The sequence below is a fragment of the Podarcis tiliguerta genome (assembly GCF_965153285.1).
Source record: "Podarcis tiliguerta genome assembly, chromosome: 10".
Lineage (NCBI taxonomy): Eukaryota > Metazoa > Chordata > Lepidosauria > Squamata > Lacertidae > Podarcis > Podarcis tiliguerta.
Window position 1 is genome coordinate 54,401,020 of NC_139543.1, and position 18,132 is coordinate 54,419,151.

The 18,132-nt window shown below is 44.7% G+C and overlaps 1 protein-coding gene across 2 annotated transcripts in view; it reads left to right on the top strand.

The window, feature by feature from the left end:
• Positions 1 to 11,523: 11,523 nt before the first annotated feature.
• PKP2 (plakophilin 2) overlaps positions 11,524 to 18,132 on the top strand; it is a 51,259-nt gene continuing 44,650 nt past the window's right edge. Inside the window, exon 1 of one of the 2 annotated variants that reach the window (XM_083401463.1) lies at positions 11,524 to 17,548. In XM_083401463.1, coding sequence (XP_083257589.1) covers positions 17,344 to 17,548 — 205 coding nt within the window. In that variant the 5' untranslated portion in view covers positions 11,524 to 17,343. The remainder of the gene's footprint in view (positions 17,549 to 18,132) is intronic. The other variant, XM_083401464.1, reaches the window with a different exon arrangement.

The window sequence follows — 18,132 nt, forward strand, 5'->3', positions numbered from 1 at the left end:
TTGTGCTCCTGCACCAGCAGACTAAGGGTGGTTTGTAGCCTGGGGAAGGTCCCAAGGGCCAGATAGAGAGTCTTGGGGGCCACATTCAGCCCCCACCCTCCTTTAAAGCCATAAATACAACTCATGAAAATGACAAAGTCAAGATATCTAGGGACGGATATAATAGCAGCTTGCTATTATATCTATAATGTGTCGACTATATTCAATTTCTTCTCTTCAGATGGATGCACATATATAAGCAATCATTTTGCACTAAGCAGGAATTGTGAGGAACATTTCCCCATCCACAGTTAGCAGCGATATTGGCTGCTATGAATCAGTACATGGCAAGCCTCTCTAAGTCATCATTAAAAGATGCTTTAAGGATGTGCTCTGCCAACACAAATTAGAATGATTCAATATGGGCATCACGGTTCACATTAGGGACTAGTGAATCATCACCATTATCAATGGTGCCACACAAGAGGGATGATGATGGGTCCATAGTTCCAGGAACTGCTTTTCAAAATTTCATCCATTGCTTATCAAATGGAAAGAACCTTAGCACCATGGAGTCCAGATGGTCTAAATAAAAAATGACCTACAGTGTGGAAAAGGGCGCCATAACCGAAAGAGAACTTAGTGTAGTTATTGGAAGATTTTTAAAAATAATTGGCAATGGAAGGAAGATGTTCCAAGAATCTAATGAGAGTAAACTGGCTTGAAATTGGTCACCTGGGTAAAAGCAACTCTGGAGAACGTGGGTTAGCGGGGTGAACACCTGGGCTAACAGATGGCAAATGCAAGATGCCCAATGAATAAGCCACACAACAGAGAAAGAAACAGAAGAGATGGAAAGGAGCAGTTTGACCAAGTAGCAGCCAAAGGAACACAGGAAGCCGTCTCATACAGACTCAGTATTGTCTACACTGATGGGCAACAGCTCTCGGGGGTTTCAGGCTGGAAACATCCCCAATCTGGAGGGCCAGGGTACCTGGTGCATGCAAAGCAGGTGTTCCAGCACTGAGCTACAGTCCTTCCTGAGCTACTGGGGACCTGGCCTCAAACTTTGGGGGCCCTGGTAAGACTGCCGTCAGCAGCCACCATACTGACCAATGCTCTCGCTCAAACTTCTTGCTTCTTGTTCTCAATGAACATCTAAGGGAAATACAGTGGTGGAGTAAATATGGGCAGGTAGATGTCTGTGCCATTTGAAGCCCAGTACAATGAAGGATGGGACGTGGGTGGCGCTGTGGGTTAAACCACAGAGCCTAGGTGTGCTGGTCCTGGGGGGAGGTTACCGCGAGGCGTGGTCAGAGTCTGGTCCTGGGTCGAGGGTCTGGAGACTGTCCACCAAGGGCGAAGCGGGGTCCAAAGCGAGGAGCCAGGCAAGGTTGGGAACTCTGGAAGAACAGGTCTGGGTGCTGGCAGAAGCTAGTTTCCAACGACGGTGCTCCCGCAACCTGGGACCGGGCTGACTGGCCTTTATCTTATCTGAGACCAGGGGTGGTCCCAGCCCACAGGTGACCTGCCTCTCCTGGCCTTAAGGCGAGCACTCCTCCTGAGAGAACCCAGTTCCCTCCGTCTCTCTGCCCTGAGCCTCTGCAGCTCAGGAGAGGCTGGAGGGTTACTGCACCCAGGGGGAGGCTCACCTTCCCCTGACAGGGATGGGAGAGGCGCACCTGTAGGCAATGGGTCCTCAATCACCTCCGGAGCCAGAGTGGATTCATCTGGTGTCTGCTCCTGAGGATCTGGCACAGGTGCAGGTGCTTCAGATTCAAGGCCCTGGCCCGGCTCAGCCGGCCCTGGAGGCGGGGACTCCTGTGCAGGCTGGGATTCCTTTGAATCAGATTCCCAGGCCAACACACTAGGACTCGCCGATCAGAAGGTCGGCAGTTTGAATCCCCACGACGGGGTGAGCTCCCGTTGCTGAGTCCCAGTTCCTGCCAACCTAGCAGTTTGAAAGCATGTCAAAGTGCAAGTAGATAAATAGGTACCGCTCTGGCGGGAAGGTAAACGGCATTTCCGTGCGCTGCTCTGGTTCGCCAGAAGCGGCTTAGTCATGCTGGCTACATGACCCGGAAACTGTACGCCGGCTCCCTCGGCCAATAAAGCGAGATGAGCGCCGCAACCCCAGAGTCGGCCACAACTGGACCTAATGGTCAGGAGTCCCTTTACCTTTTACCTTACAATGAAGGATACTTGAAGTAAGACCTACTAAATTAAATAAGACCTACTTTCATGTAAATTCTATACCCAGCTTACTTAGGCATTATCCCTATTGAGTCTTGTGAGACTTCCAAGTATACATACGCAGCTCTGGGTTGCAAGGGTACAGAACATTTCATGTCCATTCGTTATCCTTCCAGAAATCCCATCACATAGGCCAACATACTTATTCCCGTATTCCAGATTCGGGCTTAGCCACCCAATGGATTCATGGAGAAGGCGAGATCTGAACCAGGGATTTGGCATTTTGTAGCACATGCTGTTAACCAGTAAGTTGAAAACAGTGCATTTGAAACACTACAAGATTGTGTTGGATGTAGATCCAGTACAGTGGTACCTCTGGTTAAGAACTTAATTTGTTCCGGAGGTCCGTTCTTAACCTGAAACTGTTCTTAAGCTGAGGTACCACTTTAGCTAATGGGGCCTCCCGCTGCTACCGCGCTGCCAGTGCGTGATTTCTGTTCTCATCATGAGGTAAATTTCTTAACCCAAGGTACTACTTCCAGGTCAGCGGAGTCTGTAACCTGAAGCGTTTGTAACCCAAAGCGTTTGTAACCCGAGGTACCACTGTACTGATTTTGTCCAGGGGATCCAGTACTGGTTTTGCTCAGGTATCATAGTGGTGGTTCATTTAATAACAGCAGCCAGAATGTTAATCTGCCAAAACAGGGAAAATTCCAAACCACCATCTATGAAGACATGGTTTTCCAAGGTGTGGGAAATGGTTGATCTGACAGGTTTAATAAGAGTAAGATAAGGTATAGTGAAATGCCATAGGTTTGTGAGGAAATGGAGCTTGTTTTACCAATTATTGGAACGATAAAATGCATTATTCCGTGCATATCATCATATATGAAGTATATATATGAAGCGGTTTGAATCTGTGCAATGGGGTGAGCTCCTGCTGTTCTGGCCCAGCTCCTGCCAATGTAGCAGTTCAAAAGCACACCAGTGCAAGTAGATAAATAGGTACTGCTGCAGTGGGAAGGTAAACGGCATTTCCGTGCAATCTGGCTTCCGTCACAGTGTCCCAATGCACCAGAAGCCTTTTAGTCAAGCTGGCCACATGATCCATGTCTGAGGACTAATGCCGGCTCCCTTGGCTTGAAGTGAGATGAGTGCCGCAACCCCATAGTCGCCTTTGACTGGACTTAACCATCTAGGGGTCCTTTTTACCTTTATATAAAGTGTACAAATAACTGATCATTTGGACAAACTTGTGTATTAAAAAAAATAAATTGTAGTTGGAAAAAGCCCCCAAACATTACAATAGTGTGTGTAAGAGAGAGAGAACCAGAGACAAATGTGCATGTTATGGAACGGCTGGGTTTCCCTAAGTTTCGCATAAAAACTTAAAGTTAACTCAACAGCTTTTTTGTGGTAACTGGGGGACATTTCTTTTTTTTTTTTTATAAATTTTTTTATTGCGTTTCTTTCCATAATTTTATAGGTTTATAAACAAATAAAGTAGTTACAAGAAACAAATTTTCTCTTTTTTAACAACAAAAACAAAATAAAACTTGGACTTCCCCACCCCTTCCGATTCTGCGTTCTTTGCATTAACAATGTCAGCATTTTGTTACCTTATTTCATACCTTGTTGTAACTTTCAAATGTTATGTATCCAAATACAATATATTATATCTCAATTTCAATACCTTTAAAATAAACATAACATATTCAATTTAAATTGTCTCCTTTTCTCTTTTGTCACTAATTTTACCATTTACTTAATCATATTCGCAGAAGCTTAACGTTTCCTAATCATGCACTTTCTTAGGATTCATACAGCTTATAATATTTTTTCAGATAATCTTTAAATTTTCCCCAGTCCTCCTCAATTGTTTCTTTATCCAAATCTCGGATTCTGCCGGTCAGTTCAGCTATCTCCATATAGTCCATCAACTGCGTCTGCCAGTCCTCCAGCGTGGGCAAATCTTGTGTCTTCCAACTCTTTGCAATGAGTATTCTTGCTGCTGTGCTAGCGTACATAAACAAAGTTCTATCTTTCTTTGACATTTTCTGGTCCACCATGCCCAACAGGAAGGCCTCTGGTTTCTTAGGAAAGGTATACCTAAATACCTTTTTCAATTCATTATAAATCATTTCCCAGAAGGCCTTCACTTTTGGGCAGGTCCACCAGAGATGGAAGAAAGTCCCCTCTGCTTCCTTACACTTCCAACATTTGTTGTCAGACAGGTGATGCATCTTGGCTAGCCTGACTGGGGTCATGTACCACCGGTATATCATTTTCATAATGTTTTCCTTCAAGGCACTAGATGCCGTGAATTTCATTCCGGTGTTCCATAACCTTTCCCAGTCTTCAAACATAATATTATGTCCAACATCCTGTGCCCATTTTATCATAGCAGATTTAACTGTCTCATCCTGTGTGTTCCACATAAGCAGCAAGTTATACATTCTAGATAAAATCTTGGTCTTTGGTTCTAACAATTCTGTCTCTAGTTTCGATTTCCCCTCCTGGAAACCAACCTTTTTATCCATTTTAAAAACCTCTTGAATTTGAGCATAATGTAACCAATCTCGCACCTTGTTTTTTAATTTGTCCTGGCTCTGCAACTTCCAACCGTCTCCAATTTTTTCAATTAATTCCCAATATTTCGGCCAATAGGCCTCCATATTGGGTCTTTTTCGAGCTTTGGCCTCCAACGGTGATAGCCACCTCGGTGTTTTACTCTCTAATAAGTCTTTATATTTCATCCAGACTGCAAAAATCGCTTTTCTGACAATATGGCTTTTAAACAATTTGTGAACTTTAACCTTGTCATACCATAGATATGCATGCCAACCAAATGCATTATCAAAACCTTCCAGATCTAGGACGTCGGTGTTTTCTAGCAAAAACCAATCTTTCAGCCAGCAGAAGGCTGCAGCTTCATAGTACAACCTCAAATCCGGCAGGGCAAACCCCCCTCTTTCTTTTGAATCAGTTAATATTTTATACTTTATTCGGGGCTTTTTGCCCTGCCAGACAAACTTAGATATATCCTTCTGCCATTTTCCAAAACATTCCTCTCTGTCCACGATCTGTAGGGTTTGAAACAAGAATAACATTTTCGGCAATACATTCATTTTAATTGCTGCAATCCTTCCCAACAAGGAAAGTTTCAATCTTGACCAAATTTCTAAATCCTTCTTTACTTCCAACCAACATTTTTCATAATTGTCCTTAAATAAATTCAAATTTTTGGAAGACAAATAGATCCCTAGGTATTTCACTTTCTTTACCACATTTAATTCTGTTTCTCTCTGAAACCCCTCTGTTTCTGTAAGTGTCAAATTCTTGGTCAAAACCTTGGTTTTTTGTTTGTTCAACTTAAACCCCGCCACCTGACCAAACTCAGATATAAGTTCAAGAACTCTTTTTGTACTGGATTCTGGCTCCTGCAATGTCAAAACTAGGTCATCTGCAAAAGCTTTAAGTTTATATTGTTTCACTCCGACCTCTATCCCTTGTACCAGCCGGTCCTCCCTTATCATGTTCAATAACACCTCCAGGACTGAAATGAATAAAAGAGGGGATAGAGGGCACCCTTGTCGTGTCCCTTTTTCAATTTTGAACTCCTCCGTCACCACATTGTTCACTATTAATTTGGCCTTTTGCTCTGAATAAATTGCTCGTAACCCATTTTCAAACCCCCGCCCCACTCCCATCCCTTCCAAGTTTTTCTTCATGAACATCCAAGATATATTGTCAAATGCTTTCTCCGCATCAACAAAAATTAACACCGCCCTTGTGTTCCTGTTAGTTTGTAAAAGTTCCAAAATATCGATGATGTTTCTGGTATTCTCATATAAATGTCTACCAGGGAGAAAGCCCGCTTGGTCTTTGTGAATTACTTCAATTAAAACTTTTTTAAGTCTACTTGCCAAAATGTCTGCAAATATTTTGTAATCCACATTCAGGAGTGAGATGGGGCGGTAGTTCTTGAGTTGAGTCTTTTCAGATTCTATCTTAGGTATCAATGTGATGAACGCTTCTTTCCACGTTTCTGGTGCCCTCTTCCCATCCATGATCTGGTTGCATACCTCCAACAAGGGTTGTGTTAAATAGTCTTTCAAAGTCTTGTAGTATTTGGAGGTAAGCCCATCCGGGCCTGGAGATTTGCCTAGTTGCATGTTCTGAATGGCACTTTCAATTTCCTGGGTGGTTATTGTAGAGTTCAAGATTGATCTTTTATCTTGAGTTATTTTTGATAGTCCATTTGTCTTTAAAAAATGATCTATCTCTGATTCTTTCTGAGGCCCCTGTACATAAAGTTCTTTAAAATATCTGTGGAAGCACTTCCTAATTTCCTCTGGTTTCTGCACCGTTCTTCCTTCAATCTCTAGATTTGTAACTGTATTCAACTTTTGTCTTTTTTTCAGCTGCCAAGCTAGCAGCTTTCCACATTTATTTGCTGATTCAAAGGATCTTTGCTTCATCTGTTTTATTTTCCATTCAATCTCCTGATTAATCAATTTTGAATATTCTGCTTGATGGAATTTAATTTCTCTCAACAGATCCTTTGACTTTGGTTTAGTTCTCAATTTTTTCTCTCCTTGATGTATTTTCTCCAGTATTTTATCTTTCTTTCCATTCCAGAGCTTCTTCTTAATTGTATTCTGTTGTATCAGAAACCCCCTCATGACAGCTTTGCTTGCGTCCCAGATCGTTCTTTTTTCTACTGTAGTATTCAAATTTATCTCAAAATAGTCCTTTAATGTTTTTTGGGCCTTTTTCACAATCTCTTGATCTCTTAAAAGAGTGTCATTCATTCTCCATCTGAAGGAACCGGTTTGAGTAAGTCTGAGATCTAATTTCAGAGCGTTGTGGTCGGAGCATGTTTTTGAGCAGATTTCCACCTTTTTAGTCTTGGGTGCCAGCCCCCTGGAGGTCCAGATTTGGTCGATCCTTGACCAGGACAGGTGGGCCTCAGAGAAGAAAGTTCCTTCTTTACCTAGGGGGTTCTTTGTCCTCCATATATCAATCAAATCCAGATTGTCAGTCATTTCAAAAAAAGTTTTAGGCAGTCTGCCGTCTGATGTTAGATTTTGGTTATAAGACTTATCCATATGTGTAGACACCACTCCATTCATGTCTCCCATCATTATGATGTTAGCATAGTCCAGATAGTCCAGCAGCGTCTCATGCAGCTTCTTGAAAAATTCTGATTTCCCGTCGTTTGGAGCATAAATTCCTAGTATCAATATTTTTTCTCCTTGGGTCTGGATTTCAATTGCCAGAATTCTTCCATATTCATCTTTGAATAAAAATTTAGGTATCAGGCTCTCCTTAGCATAAATCACCACTCCTCTTTTCTTTACCTTGTCTGAGGAAATAAACTCTTGGCCTAGTCTTTTGTTGACCAAAACTTTCCTGTGGAGCCTGGTCACATGGGTTTCTTGTAAACAAATAATATCCAATTGTTCTTTCTTCAATATATGAAACAGTTTCCTTCTTTTCTCCGGGGAATTTCCGCCATTTATATTCCAACTGAGTAGCTGCAGAGACATCCTGAACTATTCTGTTACACCTAGAGCGGTGTATCTTCTTTTTCCTCTAATTCCGAGGGTTTAGGCGTCCCTCCGCCTGCTGGCAGAGTGGGTCCTGGTTTAAGTATAGGCCAAAGGGCTGCTGCTTCTTTTTGGAGATCTTCTCCGTGGTCGTGCTGGAACTTTTGTAGATCCTCTGGTAATCTTATTTTAACCTTCTTCTGTTTGTAAGTAAATGATAGTCCTTGTGGGAACTCCCACCTATAAGGGATTGAGTTAAGTCTCAACAACTTAGCCAATTCTGAATAGGTGGCTCTCAGATCCAATAGCTGTTTAGGAATATCTCGGTAGATTTCCACCCTTTTCTCTTGTATCTCAATTGAGTTTTTGAAGTGTAGGCCTAATATTTTGTCTCTCTCCTCTCTTGATCTCAAAGCTATTAGACAGTCTCTAGATCTATCTTTTCTTACCAATCTTCCCAGTCGAAAAGCCGATACTATTTTAAAATCACTTTCTTCTTTTAAGCCCCAGAACTTTGAAACTTCTGTTGTCAAAAATCCAATCAAATCTTCTTGTTCGATTTCTGGGACCGCCCTAAGCCTAAGATTAGTCTCCCGGTTTTTCAGTTCCACCAAAGAGAGATAGGTTTGTTGGTCCCCTATCTGTTTATGCAGAGGCTTGACTTCTGCTTTAACTTCCTCAACCTCTTTTTTAGCTGATGTTGCAATTTCAACGGCTTCCCCTGCCAATTTACGGTTCTCTTCCGTTGCTCCTTGCAATTTTTCAATTGCTTGGGTGTGTTGGGAAACCTGATCTGTCAATTTCTGGATCGAGGATGTAGCTTGGTCAATTTTTGTTGATTGGTTATCAATTTTTTGATTTAATGTTGACAATTGTTCCAAAACTTGTTTCAGTACTGCCTCTGCTCCTCCTGATGCCATATCTTCCTCTTCAGATTTTTCAGGCTTTTCACTTTCTACTTTTTGTGTCGCAAGCACAGCAGGCACTGATAGTCTACGTCCCTGAGTTAAAGTTGTTTGCAAAAGCTGTGCCTGCTTTTTTGCTTTTTCTTTTTCCTTAGCTTCCTTAGCTTTGGCTGCTCTTGTCTTTCCTGTACCACTCATCAGTCAATGTTCAAGGTCAGATGTTGTAATCCCATGGGAAAGACAAGTCCAAATTTATAAACAGTCTGGAGAAAGAAAGTAAGCAAAAAAACTTTTCCCAGGCCTTTGTTATCCAATGTCCTCTAGGGGGAGTGCCACCAAAAGTTAGTAAGAAGAAGGTAACTTTTCCGCCATTAAAGTTTCCGTTTTCAAAAACAATTTTAAAAGCAAATTAGTTCCAAAACACTAAGAAAAAAGTCCTGCAGAGCACTTTAAAACGTTTAACAATGTTCCAACAAGGTGTCTGCAATTGTATCCACTCAAACTAAGTAAGCCCAAAAGTTGCACTTCAGTCACAAAAGTATCTGGAAGTTTGTAACAGTTCCGCAGTCAAGCAACTTCACCCGGCCACCCGAAGATTTGGGGTTAGAGTCTTCCCTCGCCCCATGGGGGACCGCTCCAAATCCAATTTAAACTGTATTTTTTCTTCCTTTAAGAATAGAATTTCAAGTGTGCACGAAAGTCCCACTTTAAAGCCTTAAAGCTTCCCTGTTCACAGCGCTTTCCGCTCTTTAAACAGTCTGCTTTGATCTTATAAGCAGTGCCGGAAGACGGACTTCCTCTTTCTCGTCTCCCGGTTTCAGCCAAATTTCTTCAAGTTATTGTAGCAAATCTTAAGTCCTTACTCACGGGTTTGCTGTTTCAAAGTAGTATTTTTTGGAAGAAAGGTCAGCGCTCATCCGTGACAGCCGCGCGGCTTCGCCTCCGCAGAAAGAGCGATGAACTCACAGCACCGCTCCCCCTCCTTCACTCCGGAGCCCCTTACGGGGTCCCTTCCGCGAATTTGGGGTCGCTCCAGGTGCCCGCCGAGTCCCACGGCCACGGACTCTCTCTGTCCGTGGTTTTTCTTGATGGGTTGCCGCTGCGCCGTAGCGAAACAACCCTTTTCTGCGGTGCCCCTCTTCAGAGCTCGAAGAGGTCCGCCATCACGGTTTCGCGCCGCCTCCGGAAGTCCAACTGGGGGACATTTCTTAATGGGTGTTGTTCCTCAAATTAGCCACAAGGTGACACTGCAGCATCTTTTCTGCTATTGAGTTCATTTATATTGGCAAAAAAGAAAAGTTGCTACTAGGTCAGCCGTTCAAATCACAGGCATGTTGGCAAAGTGCGTATTAGTACTTAATTGCAAAACACTTGGGATTGTATTATGCCCAGAGTAGACCCTCTGAAATTAATGAACTTAAGTCAGTCATGCCATTTAGCTTCAATGCGTCTACATGGTCCCTGGCATCCAGAGAAGTGGACACGGAGCAATGGATCCAAACTACAAGAAAGAAGATTCCACCTAAACATTAGGAAGAACTTCCTGACAGTAAGAGCTGTTCGACAGTGGAATTTGCTGCCAAGGAGTGTGGTGGAGTCTCCTTCTTTGGAGGTCTTTAAGCAGAGGCTTGACAACCATATGTCAGGAGTGCTCTGATGGTGTTTCCTGCTTGGCAGGGGGTTGGACTCGATGGCCCTTGTGGTCTATTCCAACTCTATGATTCTATGATCACCAGGTAGGAAAGGGGTTGTCTTGAAAGCCAGGAGAGCCAATGAACCAGAAGGAGCAGTGGTCTGATAAAGCAGCTTCCTGCGATCCTAAGAATTTGCTATCAACATGATTCGTAAGGTGGGGGAACTGACGGCAGATGATCCAGTAAGATGATCCAATGCCCTGGTGGGTTTGCTGTGGCAGGGCAGAAGAAATGAGGAAAGAGCAATGTTTGTTTGCTAGTTTCCCAGGATTTTTTAAAGTAAGTAAAGGTAAAGGTACCCCTGCCCGTACGGGCCAGTCTTGACAGACTCTAGGGTTGTGCGCCCATCTCACTCAAGAGGCCGGGGGCCAGCACTGTCCGAAGACACTTCCGGGTCACGTGGCCAGCGTGACATCGCTGCTCTGGCGAGCCAGAGCCACACACGGAAACGCCGTTTACCTTCCCGCTAGTAAGCGGTCCCTATTTATCTACTTACCCCCGGGGGTGCTTTCAAACTGCTAGGTTGGCAGGCGCTGGGACCGAGCAACGGGAGCGCACCCAGCCACGGGGATTCGAACCGCCGACCTTTTGATCGGCAAGCCCTAGGCACTGAGGCTTTTACCCACAGTGCCACCCGCGTCCAATTTTTATTTTTTTTAAGTACTTATTTGCAATTTCCCTTCCATTGTTTCCAAGGGAAGGGAAAATACATTTGAGAGTGCTGCGGCTGGGATATATTACCCTCCTGCCCATTTCAGGGGTGGGTTGGGAGACTGGGAAATATTGTGTGTCATCTTTTTCTCTCCCTTGCACCCCAGCTTCTCCTTTTTCTGATGTTGGAGCTCAGGCATCAGTAAGGCAAGAGCCATGGAGGTTTCCACAGCGGCAGAGAGGGCTCACAGTCATAGCTTCCTCTGCAAGAGCAGGCATTCTCTCTCTCTCCACTCCTTGATAGGGAAATCCAAAACATTCCATGGACCCTAGGAAGCTCTCCTAGGGGCCATGGGATTTGTCTTACCTCTAGATTTTAATGATAACCAAATGTTTAATATTTTGTAATAGAGTCCTGCTATAGATGGGAGGTGTTTTCTATTGCATTTCACAGCTCTTGGAGGTTGTTTGCTTTGCTTTGCTTTGCTTTGCTTTGCTTTGCTTTGCTTTGCTTTGCTTACTGTGGAAAACAGTTACAGTGAGGGGGGGAAGTATTTGATCCCCTGCTAAATTTGCCTGTTTGCCCTCTGACGAAGAAATGACCAGTCCATAATTTTAATGGTAGGTTTATTGTAGCTGTGAGAGACAGAATAACAACAGGAAAAACCCCAGAAACCCCAGAAGACGAAAGTCAGAGGTGGATGTGCATGATAATGAGTGAAATAAGCATTTGATCCCCTATCAACCAGCCAGATGTCAGGCTACCTGGAATCTTCACTGTATGTAACGAGCTGAGATTAGAAGCACCTGGAATATATACCTGGTTTTTAAAAGTAGGTTTTATCTCGTGTATGCATGATCACTCAGCTTCTGTCTGCAAAAGGTGAATCGATAACATATCCCTCCTCACAATTTTTTAAACTCCTATTTCCTGCAAAACATGAAGAACTACTTTGCGACAGGGCAACTACTGCTGCTGTTTAGAGAATGCGTTCCACAAAAAGGTTGTCCCCACCACCTGTGCAAAATGCCCAAAGGTGCATATTTTACTTAGCTCAGGACGCCAATGTGCTTTGCTCACGTGAGGACCTTTCAGGCCCGATGGAGTGCACAAGAAAAGCCTGATAACCAGAGGTTGTTTGTTGTTTTGCAGGAAACTGGCAGGCAGGACCCATGCATGACAGCATGAGAACACTCTCCTCTCCTGTGGTTTCCAGAAACTGGTATTCAGAAGCATTAGTGCCTCCAACCATGGAGGCAGAGAGTAGCCATCATGACTCGAAGCCATTGACAGCATTATCCTCCATGAATTTGCCAGTCCTCTTTTAAAGCTGCCCAAGTATGTCTTCCCCCCAGACTTTCTACAGTGGTACCTCCAGATGCAGACGGGATCCATTCTGGAGCTCCGGTCAGATTCCGAGGTTTCTGAAACCAGAGGCGCCTGTTCTGTGCATGCGCACGGTGCGTTTCTGTGCATGCGCGAACGGCGAGACCCGAAAAAATACTTCCGAGTTTGCTGCTTTCGCAACCCGAAGTTTACGTTACCCAAGGGTAACATAAGCCAAGGTTCTACTGCAGGGGTCAGCAAACTTTTTCAGCAGGGGGCCAGTCCACCGTCCCCCATACCTTGTGGGGGGCTGGAATATATTTTGAAGGGGGGGAAATGAACGAATTCCTTTGCCCCACAAATAACCCAGAGAGTCATTTTAAATAAGAGGACACACTCTACTTATGTAAAAACACACTGATTCCTGGACCATCCGCGGGCTGGATTTAGACGGCGATTGGGCCGCATCCGGCCCCCGGGCCTTAGTTTGCCCTACCCATGTTCTACTGTGTTTCTTATTTTGGTTTTTTAATATGTTTCTATCCTGCCTTTTCTTTCTGTTTAACTAACAGGTTAGGAAGCATTAGAAGCAGCTAACAAGCAAAAAAAATGACTGATGATGATAATGATGGTGATAAACAATTCTAAAGTGCCTTAAAGGGTTCAAATAATTTCTCATCCAGTTATAACCCTTACATTGGCCCTGTAAAGCAAGGGTAGGGAACCTGCAGGTTGGGGCTGATGGGGTTGGAGTCCCACAACAACTGAAGGCTCACAGGCCACTGGTTTCCCATTACTGCTGTCATAAGTCTGTATTATCAAACACACACACCCCATATTGCAGATGGGGGTGAACTGAGACTGGCTTGCCAAACCTTACCTTGGTGAAGTGAGGTGCAGAGGTGGGATTTGAACTGGGGAACCTCCTCATTTGAAGTTGAGTCACTTAGCCACTGCACCGCGCCAAGTAAACTGAAGAGGGAAAACCAGAATAGCCAAAAAAGCAGCAAGCTCCATTGAAATAAAGTCAGCGGAGCAAGAAAGACAGAACTATAGCAAGGTCAGACAAGGCTGATTCTAAAGCAGGCTTCCTCAACCTCAGCCCTCCAGATGTTTTTGACCTACAACTCCCATGATCCCTAGCTAGCAGGACCAGTGGTCAGGGATGCTGGGAATTGTAGTCTCAAAACTTCTGGAGGGCTGAGGTTGAGGAAACCTGTTCTAAAGGGCTGACCCACATGCCTTCTGAAAGGAAAGCTAAGATTAAGGGGTGGGGTCTGATGAACCTCTTAGGTAAGAGGTTTCAAGAGCATGGATGCCATGGCCAGTTAGGCCTTGCCTTGCATGCTCATTCTCTTCACCTCAGACAATAAGGGGATGCACAGCATGATGCCTTTTCCATCTGAATGCAAAGGTTCCTGTGGAAAGGTCCAAAGCGTGTCATGGGGAGAGCTGGTTAGGGAGACAGTTAATGATTAAATCTGTGAGTCAGGAATGGGGCCAGCTCTGCCATGAAGCAGAGTAAAGTGACCTGCTTTGAGTGGCACCATGAGGAGTGTGGAAGATAAAGGCAAGAACGGTGATGTCTGAATGGGGCAGCAAGAAGTTTTGTTGTTTTTTAAAGTCTTAGCCTTCGTGGGCTGGGACATCAATTGGGACCTGCTTCAGGCAGCAAAATGCCACAGGTTTTGTATTTATTAAATTTATATCCTGCCCTTCCTCCCGAAAGAGCTGAGGGCAGCACACAAGTGATAAAACAAAAAACACACTTTAAAAACAACTCCAGTATAGACAGTTTGCAAACCACCATGTGGCCTGATAAAGCTGCCTAATTTAAAGTACCCTGAGAATTAAAAAGTTTCAAGTAGCAACTAGTTTGAGGCTGCCTTAACAGGTCCAGTTTCAACAACTGCTCATAAACCTATTTCTCCTTTGAAGCTTAGTCTTTGCCCCGAAGGTGCTTCAAATTATCCAGTGATAGGTCATCTCCTTGGTTGCCCACAGTAAGTGAAAGACGCTTAAAAAACCTGACAGCAATTGCAAGATTCTGACAACGTGGTATGCAGAAACAGAAAACGGTAATGTGGTTTTGCATCTGCTTAGGCAAACGTTTCACTTAATAATATTTTGGCCCTGAATCATGTGCTACCCCTCTCTATCTTTAATGTTGTTTAGGTACAAATGAACAGAAAGGCATGCAGCACTTTCCCAAACAGTGAGAAATTCATTCATTCATTCATAGATACTGCCCTCTCATCAAAAATTTCAAGCAGTGTGTGGTAATGTAAAAACTTTTTAATTAAAATAAAACCCTTTAAAAGCAGTACAAAACTATCATTAAAACAACTGGTTACTCAGTAAGATTTTAAACAACTGTATAGGCCTGTCGGCATAAAAAACTCTTCAAGAGACACCTAAAAGTCAACATTTCAGGAAATGCATTGCAGAGCAATGTGCCACGTCTATGAGGCAGCATTGAAGACACTGGGTATCTTCATCAAAATATTTCTCAATGTGATGTTACAATTAGAGCATGTTGAAGACACTCCTATTTCTCAAAGGAGGGTACCCCAAGCTGCTTTATTGTCAGACCGCTATCTGTTCTCTCTTAGTTCAAACAGAAAATTTGGTTCCAAACTGGTTCTTCAGTCCTCCATTTGCCCTGAAGGAGTCACCTCCTGAAGGATCAGTTCAGCCCTCAGGAAAACCATGTGCCCTGCTTTCCTGAAGGTCTTCAAGCAAAGACTCTGTTGTGGGCGGACTAAGCCCTTGATTTCCTGCACTGATTAGTAATTCTCCGCTTGTATCTTTAAGGATCCTGGTAAGCTTTTGTTTAAGTCTGTGACCACTCATTCACAATTCCATGATAAGGAATCTTCAAGAAAGGTTAGAATCTCAGGCATGGCTAATGGAATGTAGAAGTTAAGTGTTCTTAGAATGCTAACTGGAGAAGATAATAGGGGAGAGCCCTGGCCAATTTCAGCACACATTCCTTCTGGGGTAGGGAAGGGGTGGGGGCTGGGGGGCTGGGGAAGCAAGCTTTGAAGATTTCCAAACATGGATTGGCTTCTACCTGAAACTCCCTGAGACTGACAAAACCAGGATACCAATGTGCAAAGCATTGCGTCACAGCTGAAAATAGTAATTCTGTGGAGGAAAAGACAATTTGTTATCTGCACACACGGTATCTGTCTCTGATATTTAGGAAAGTTTAGGTTTATGTGAAGTTTTCTGAAACTTTAAGAATGAAATTGGCATGAGACTAAAATGTACATAAAAATGTTCACAAGTCTGTCAATGAACCTACTTTTTTACCTTGTTTACCTAGAAAAAGAATCACCACTTATTCTGTGCTCAAATGACAGAACTCAGGTTGGGGGGGGGGGTGAAGGGAATTGCTATTAAAAGCCATTGAATTTTTATTTTTTCTATGAGCCCTTTGATTCAAAAATTCCCAGGGCTTTTTACTATGAACCAAGGCTGATCGCCGAAGAATTGCTGCTTTTGAATTATGGTGCTGGAGGAGACTCTTGATAATCCCATGGACTGCAAGAAGATCAAGCGTATCCATTCTTAAGGAAATCAGCCCTGAGTGCTAACTGGAAGGACAGAGCCTGAAGCTGAGGCTCCAATACTTTGGCCACCTCATGAGAAGAGAAGACTCCCTGGAAAAGACCCTGATGTTGGGAAAGATGGAGGGCACAAGTAGAAGGGGACGACAGAGGACGAGATGGTGGGACAGTGTTCTTGAAGCTGAGTTTGACCAAGCTGCGGGAGGCAGTGGAAGGTAGGAGTGCCTGGCGTGCTCTGATCCATGGGGTCACGAAGAGTCGGACACAACTAAACGACTAAACAACAACCATACAAATCCTAGGGGAAAAGGACTCAGACTGAAATCCTATACACCTCATTAGAAGTCCCACTTAAATCAATAGGACTTGCTTCTGAGTTGGCATGAGTCAATCACAACCAGCTAACGTGGATCACCCCTACTTGTGAGTGGAAAAGATGGAATAATCTACTCTTCACAAACTGTTAAAGCAGGAGTGGCTAAAACACTTTGGGCCTCGGGCCCAAATTCAGGATTAGCTCATCCATTTTGTTTCATTTTCATTTTCCACTGCATAGAAATAGAGATCAGGAGAGCAAAACATTACAAAGAACATTGGGCACACAACCAGCATTAGATTACAAAAACTGGCATGCATTGGCAGCACTTAAACCCAGTGCTTTTTTTCTGGGGGGGACACAGGGGTACGCACACCCCTAAACATTTAGTGAATCTTTGCACTATTGTCCATTTACTGTATTTGTTTTTCCTGATTTGAACTATAAAATGGTGATTTTCTTGAGTCAAAATGAGAGTACCCCTAAACATTTTCTAAACAAAAACACTTTTTAAACCTATGTGAGTTGTCAAAAAAAAAATAGACCAAAAATAGATGTCCGCGTCCAAAAATACCGGGAAGGCCGCAGGCTTCCCACCACCAGCAGCCGCGTGTAAATGAAACACCAGATGGGGCGGGGCGCGCTTTCCCGCCTGCACCTGTGTGAGGCCTGGCTCTCTGCCCAATAAACATTCAAGCCTATCCCGTCCGCCCCACCCGACGCCGGTTCTTGAATCCGGAGTCAGCCGAGCTGTGCGCCGTCGATTGGGACTTGCTCCCACGGAAGTGCCTGCAAACCGGAGTCACTCGGGTTCGCTTTATTATTCTCGGAGGGAAGTCAAGCTGCTACTCCTGCACCGCTCACGCCGGTTTCAAATTTGGTTAGCGAAACGTTACTGAACCAGGCCGGTTAAAGGTGAAGAGCGGCGCGCCCAGCCCAGGCAGGTCTGTCCTTTTGGCCCCGTCGGGCGTGGCGCTCCGAGGGGCGGGCGGAGGGAGGGGCCCGAGCTGCGCGGCCTCCCACTCTCCGCCAGGGGGTGGAGGCTTCGTCGCTGCCGCTGCAAGCTGCGATCGGCAGGTCCCTCAGGCACCGACGGCCGCCCGTCCGCTTGGCCGGCTTTTCCGACCTGCCTGCTCGCCTGCCCCTCTACGGCCATGGCAGGTCCCGGCGTCGGCGTCGATTCTCCAGGCTACATCCGCACTGTCCTGGGCCAGGAGTTCCTGGGCGGGCTGGACAGCTCCACGCTGGCTTTGCCCCCGCAGCTGTCGGGCGGCCGGGCCGAGGCGCAGAAGTCGCTGCGCATCCAGCGGCAGGTCCAGCAGACCCTGGCGAGGAAAAGCAGAGGCTCCATGGTCAACGGTGAGTGGCCCTTTCCGGCCTCCCTCCAACTTCTTTTTATTTTAAATGAACAGTCCCAAACTTTGGACGGTTTCTATAGTCTCACCCCACCCGCAGAGTCCTTTAACTTCCCCCTCCCGCGGGGCATGATCTAGCCAAAGTTTTCAGAAATTAAATCTCATGGGTGAGGGCTTGAGGACCGCACTTTCCCCGTTGGAAAGCTGCCCTAGAGTCGGAGCGTTGCTTCCGTCGAGCCTAGTATTGTCGGCACTGACCGGCAGCGGCCCTCAAGGGTTTCCAGACGAGAAGCCGGGGATCATTGAACCCGCTACTTTCTCCATGTAAAGGTTTTCCTTCGTCAGACTTTTTTTTTTTTTACTTTTGACTTTGTGGTGTGCATGCGTTTGGCCAAGGCACAGTCTGACCTCCTCCTTTGGTAATCCTCATAGAACTTTAGCCCAATGGCTGCCATTAATTTTATTTTGAATTGATTTTAGAATGATTTGATTTTAGAATGCTGTGTTACTTTTATTGTTGTTAGCGGCTTTGAGCCCGGTTTCGGCTGGGAAGGGCGGGATATAAATAAAATTTTATTATTATTATGT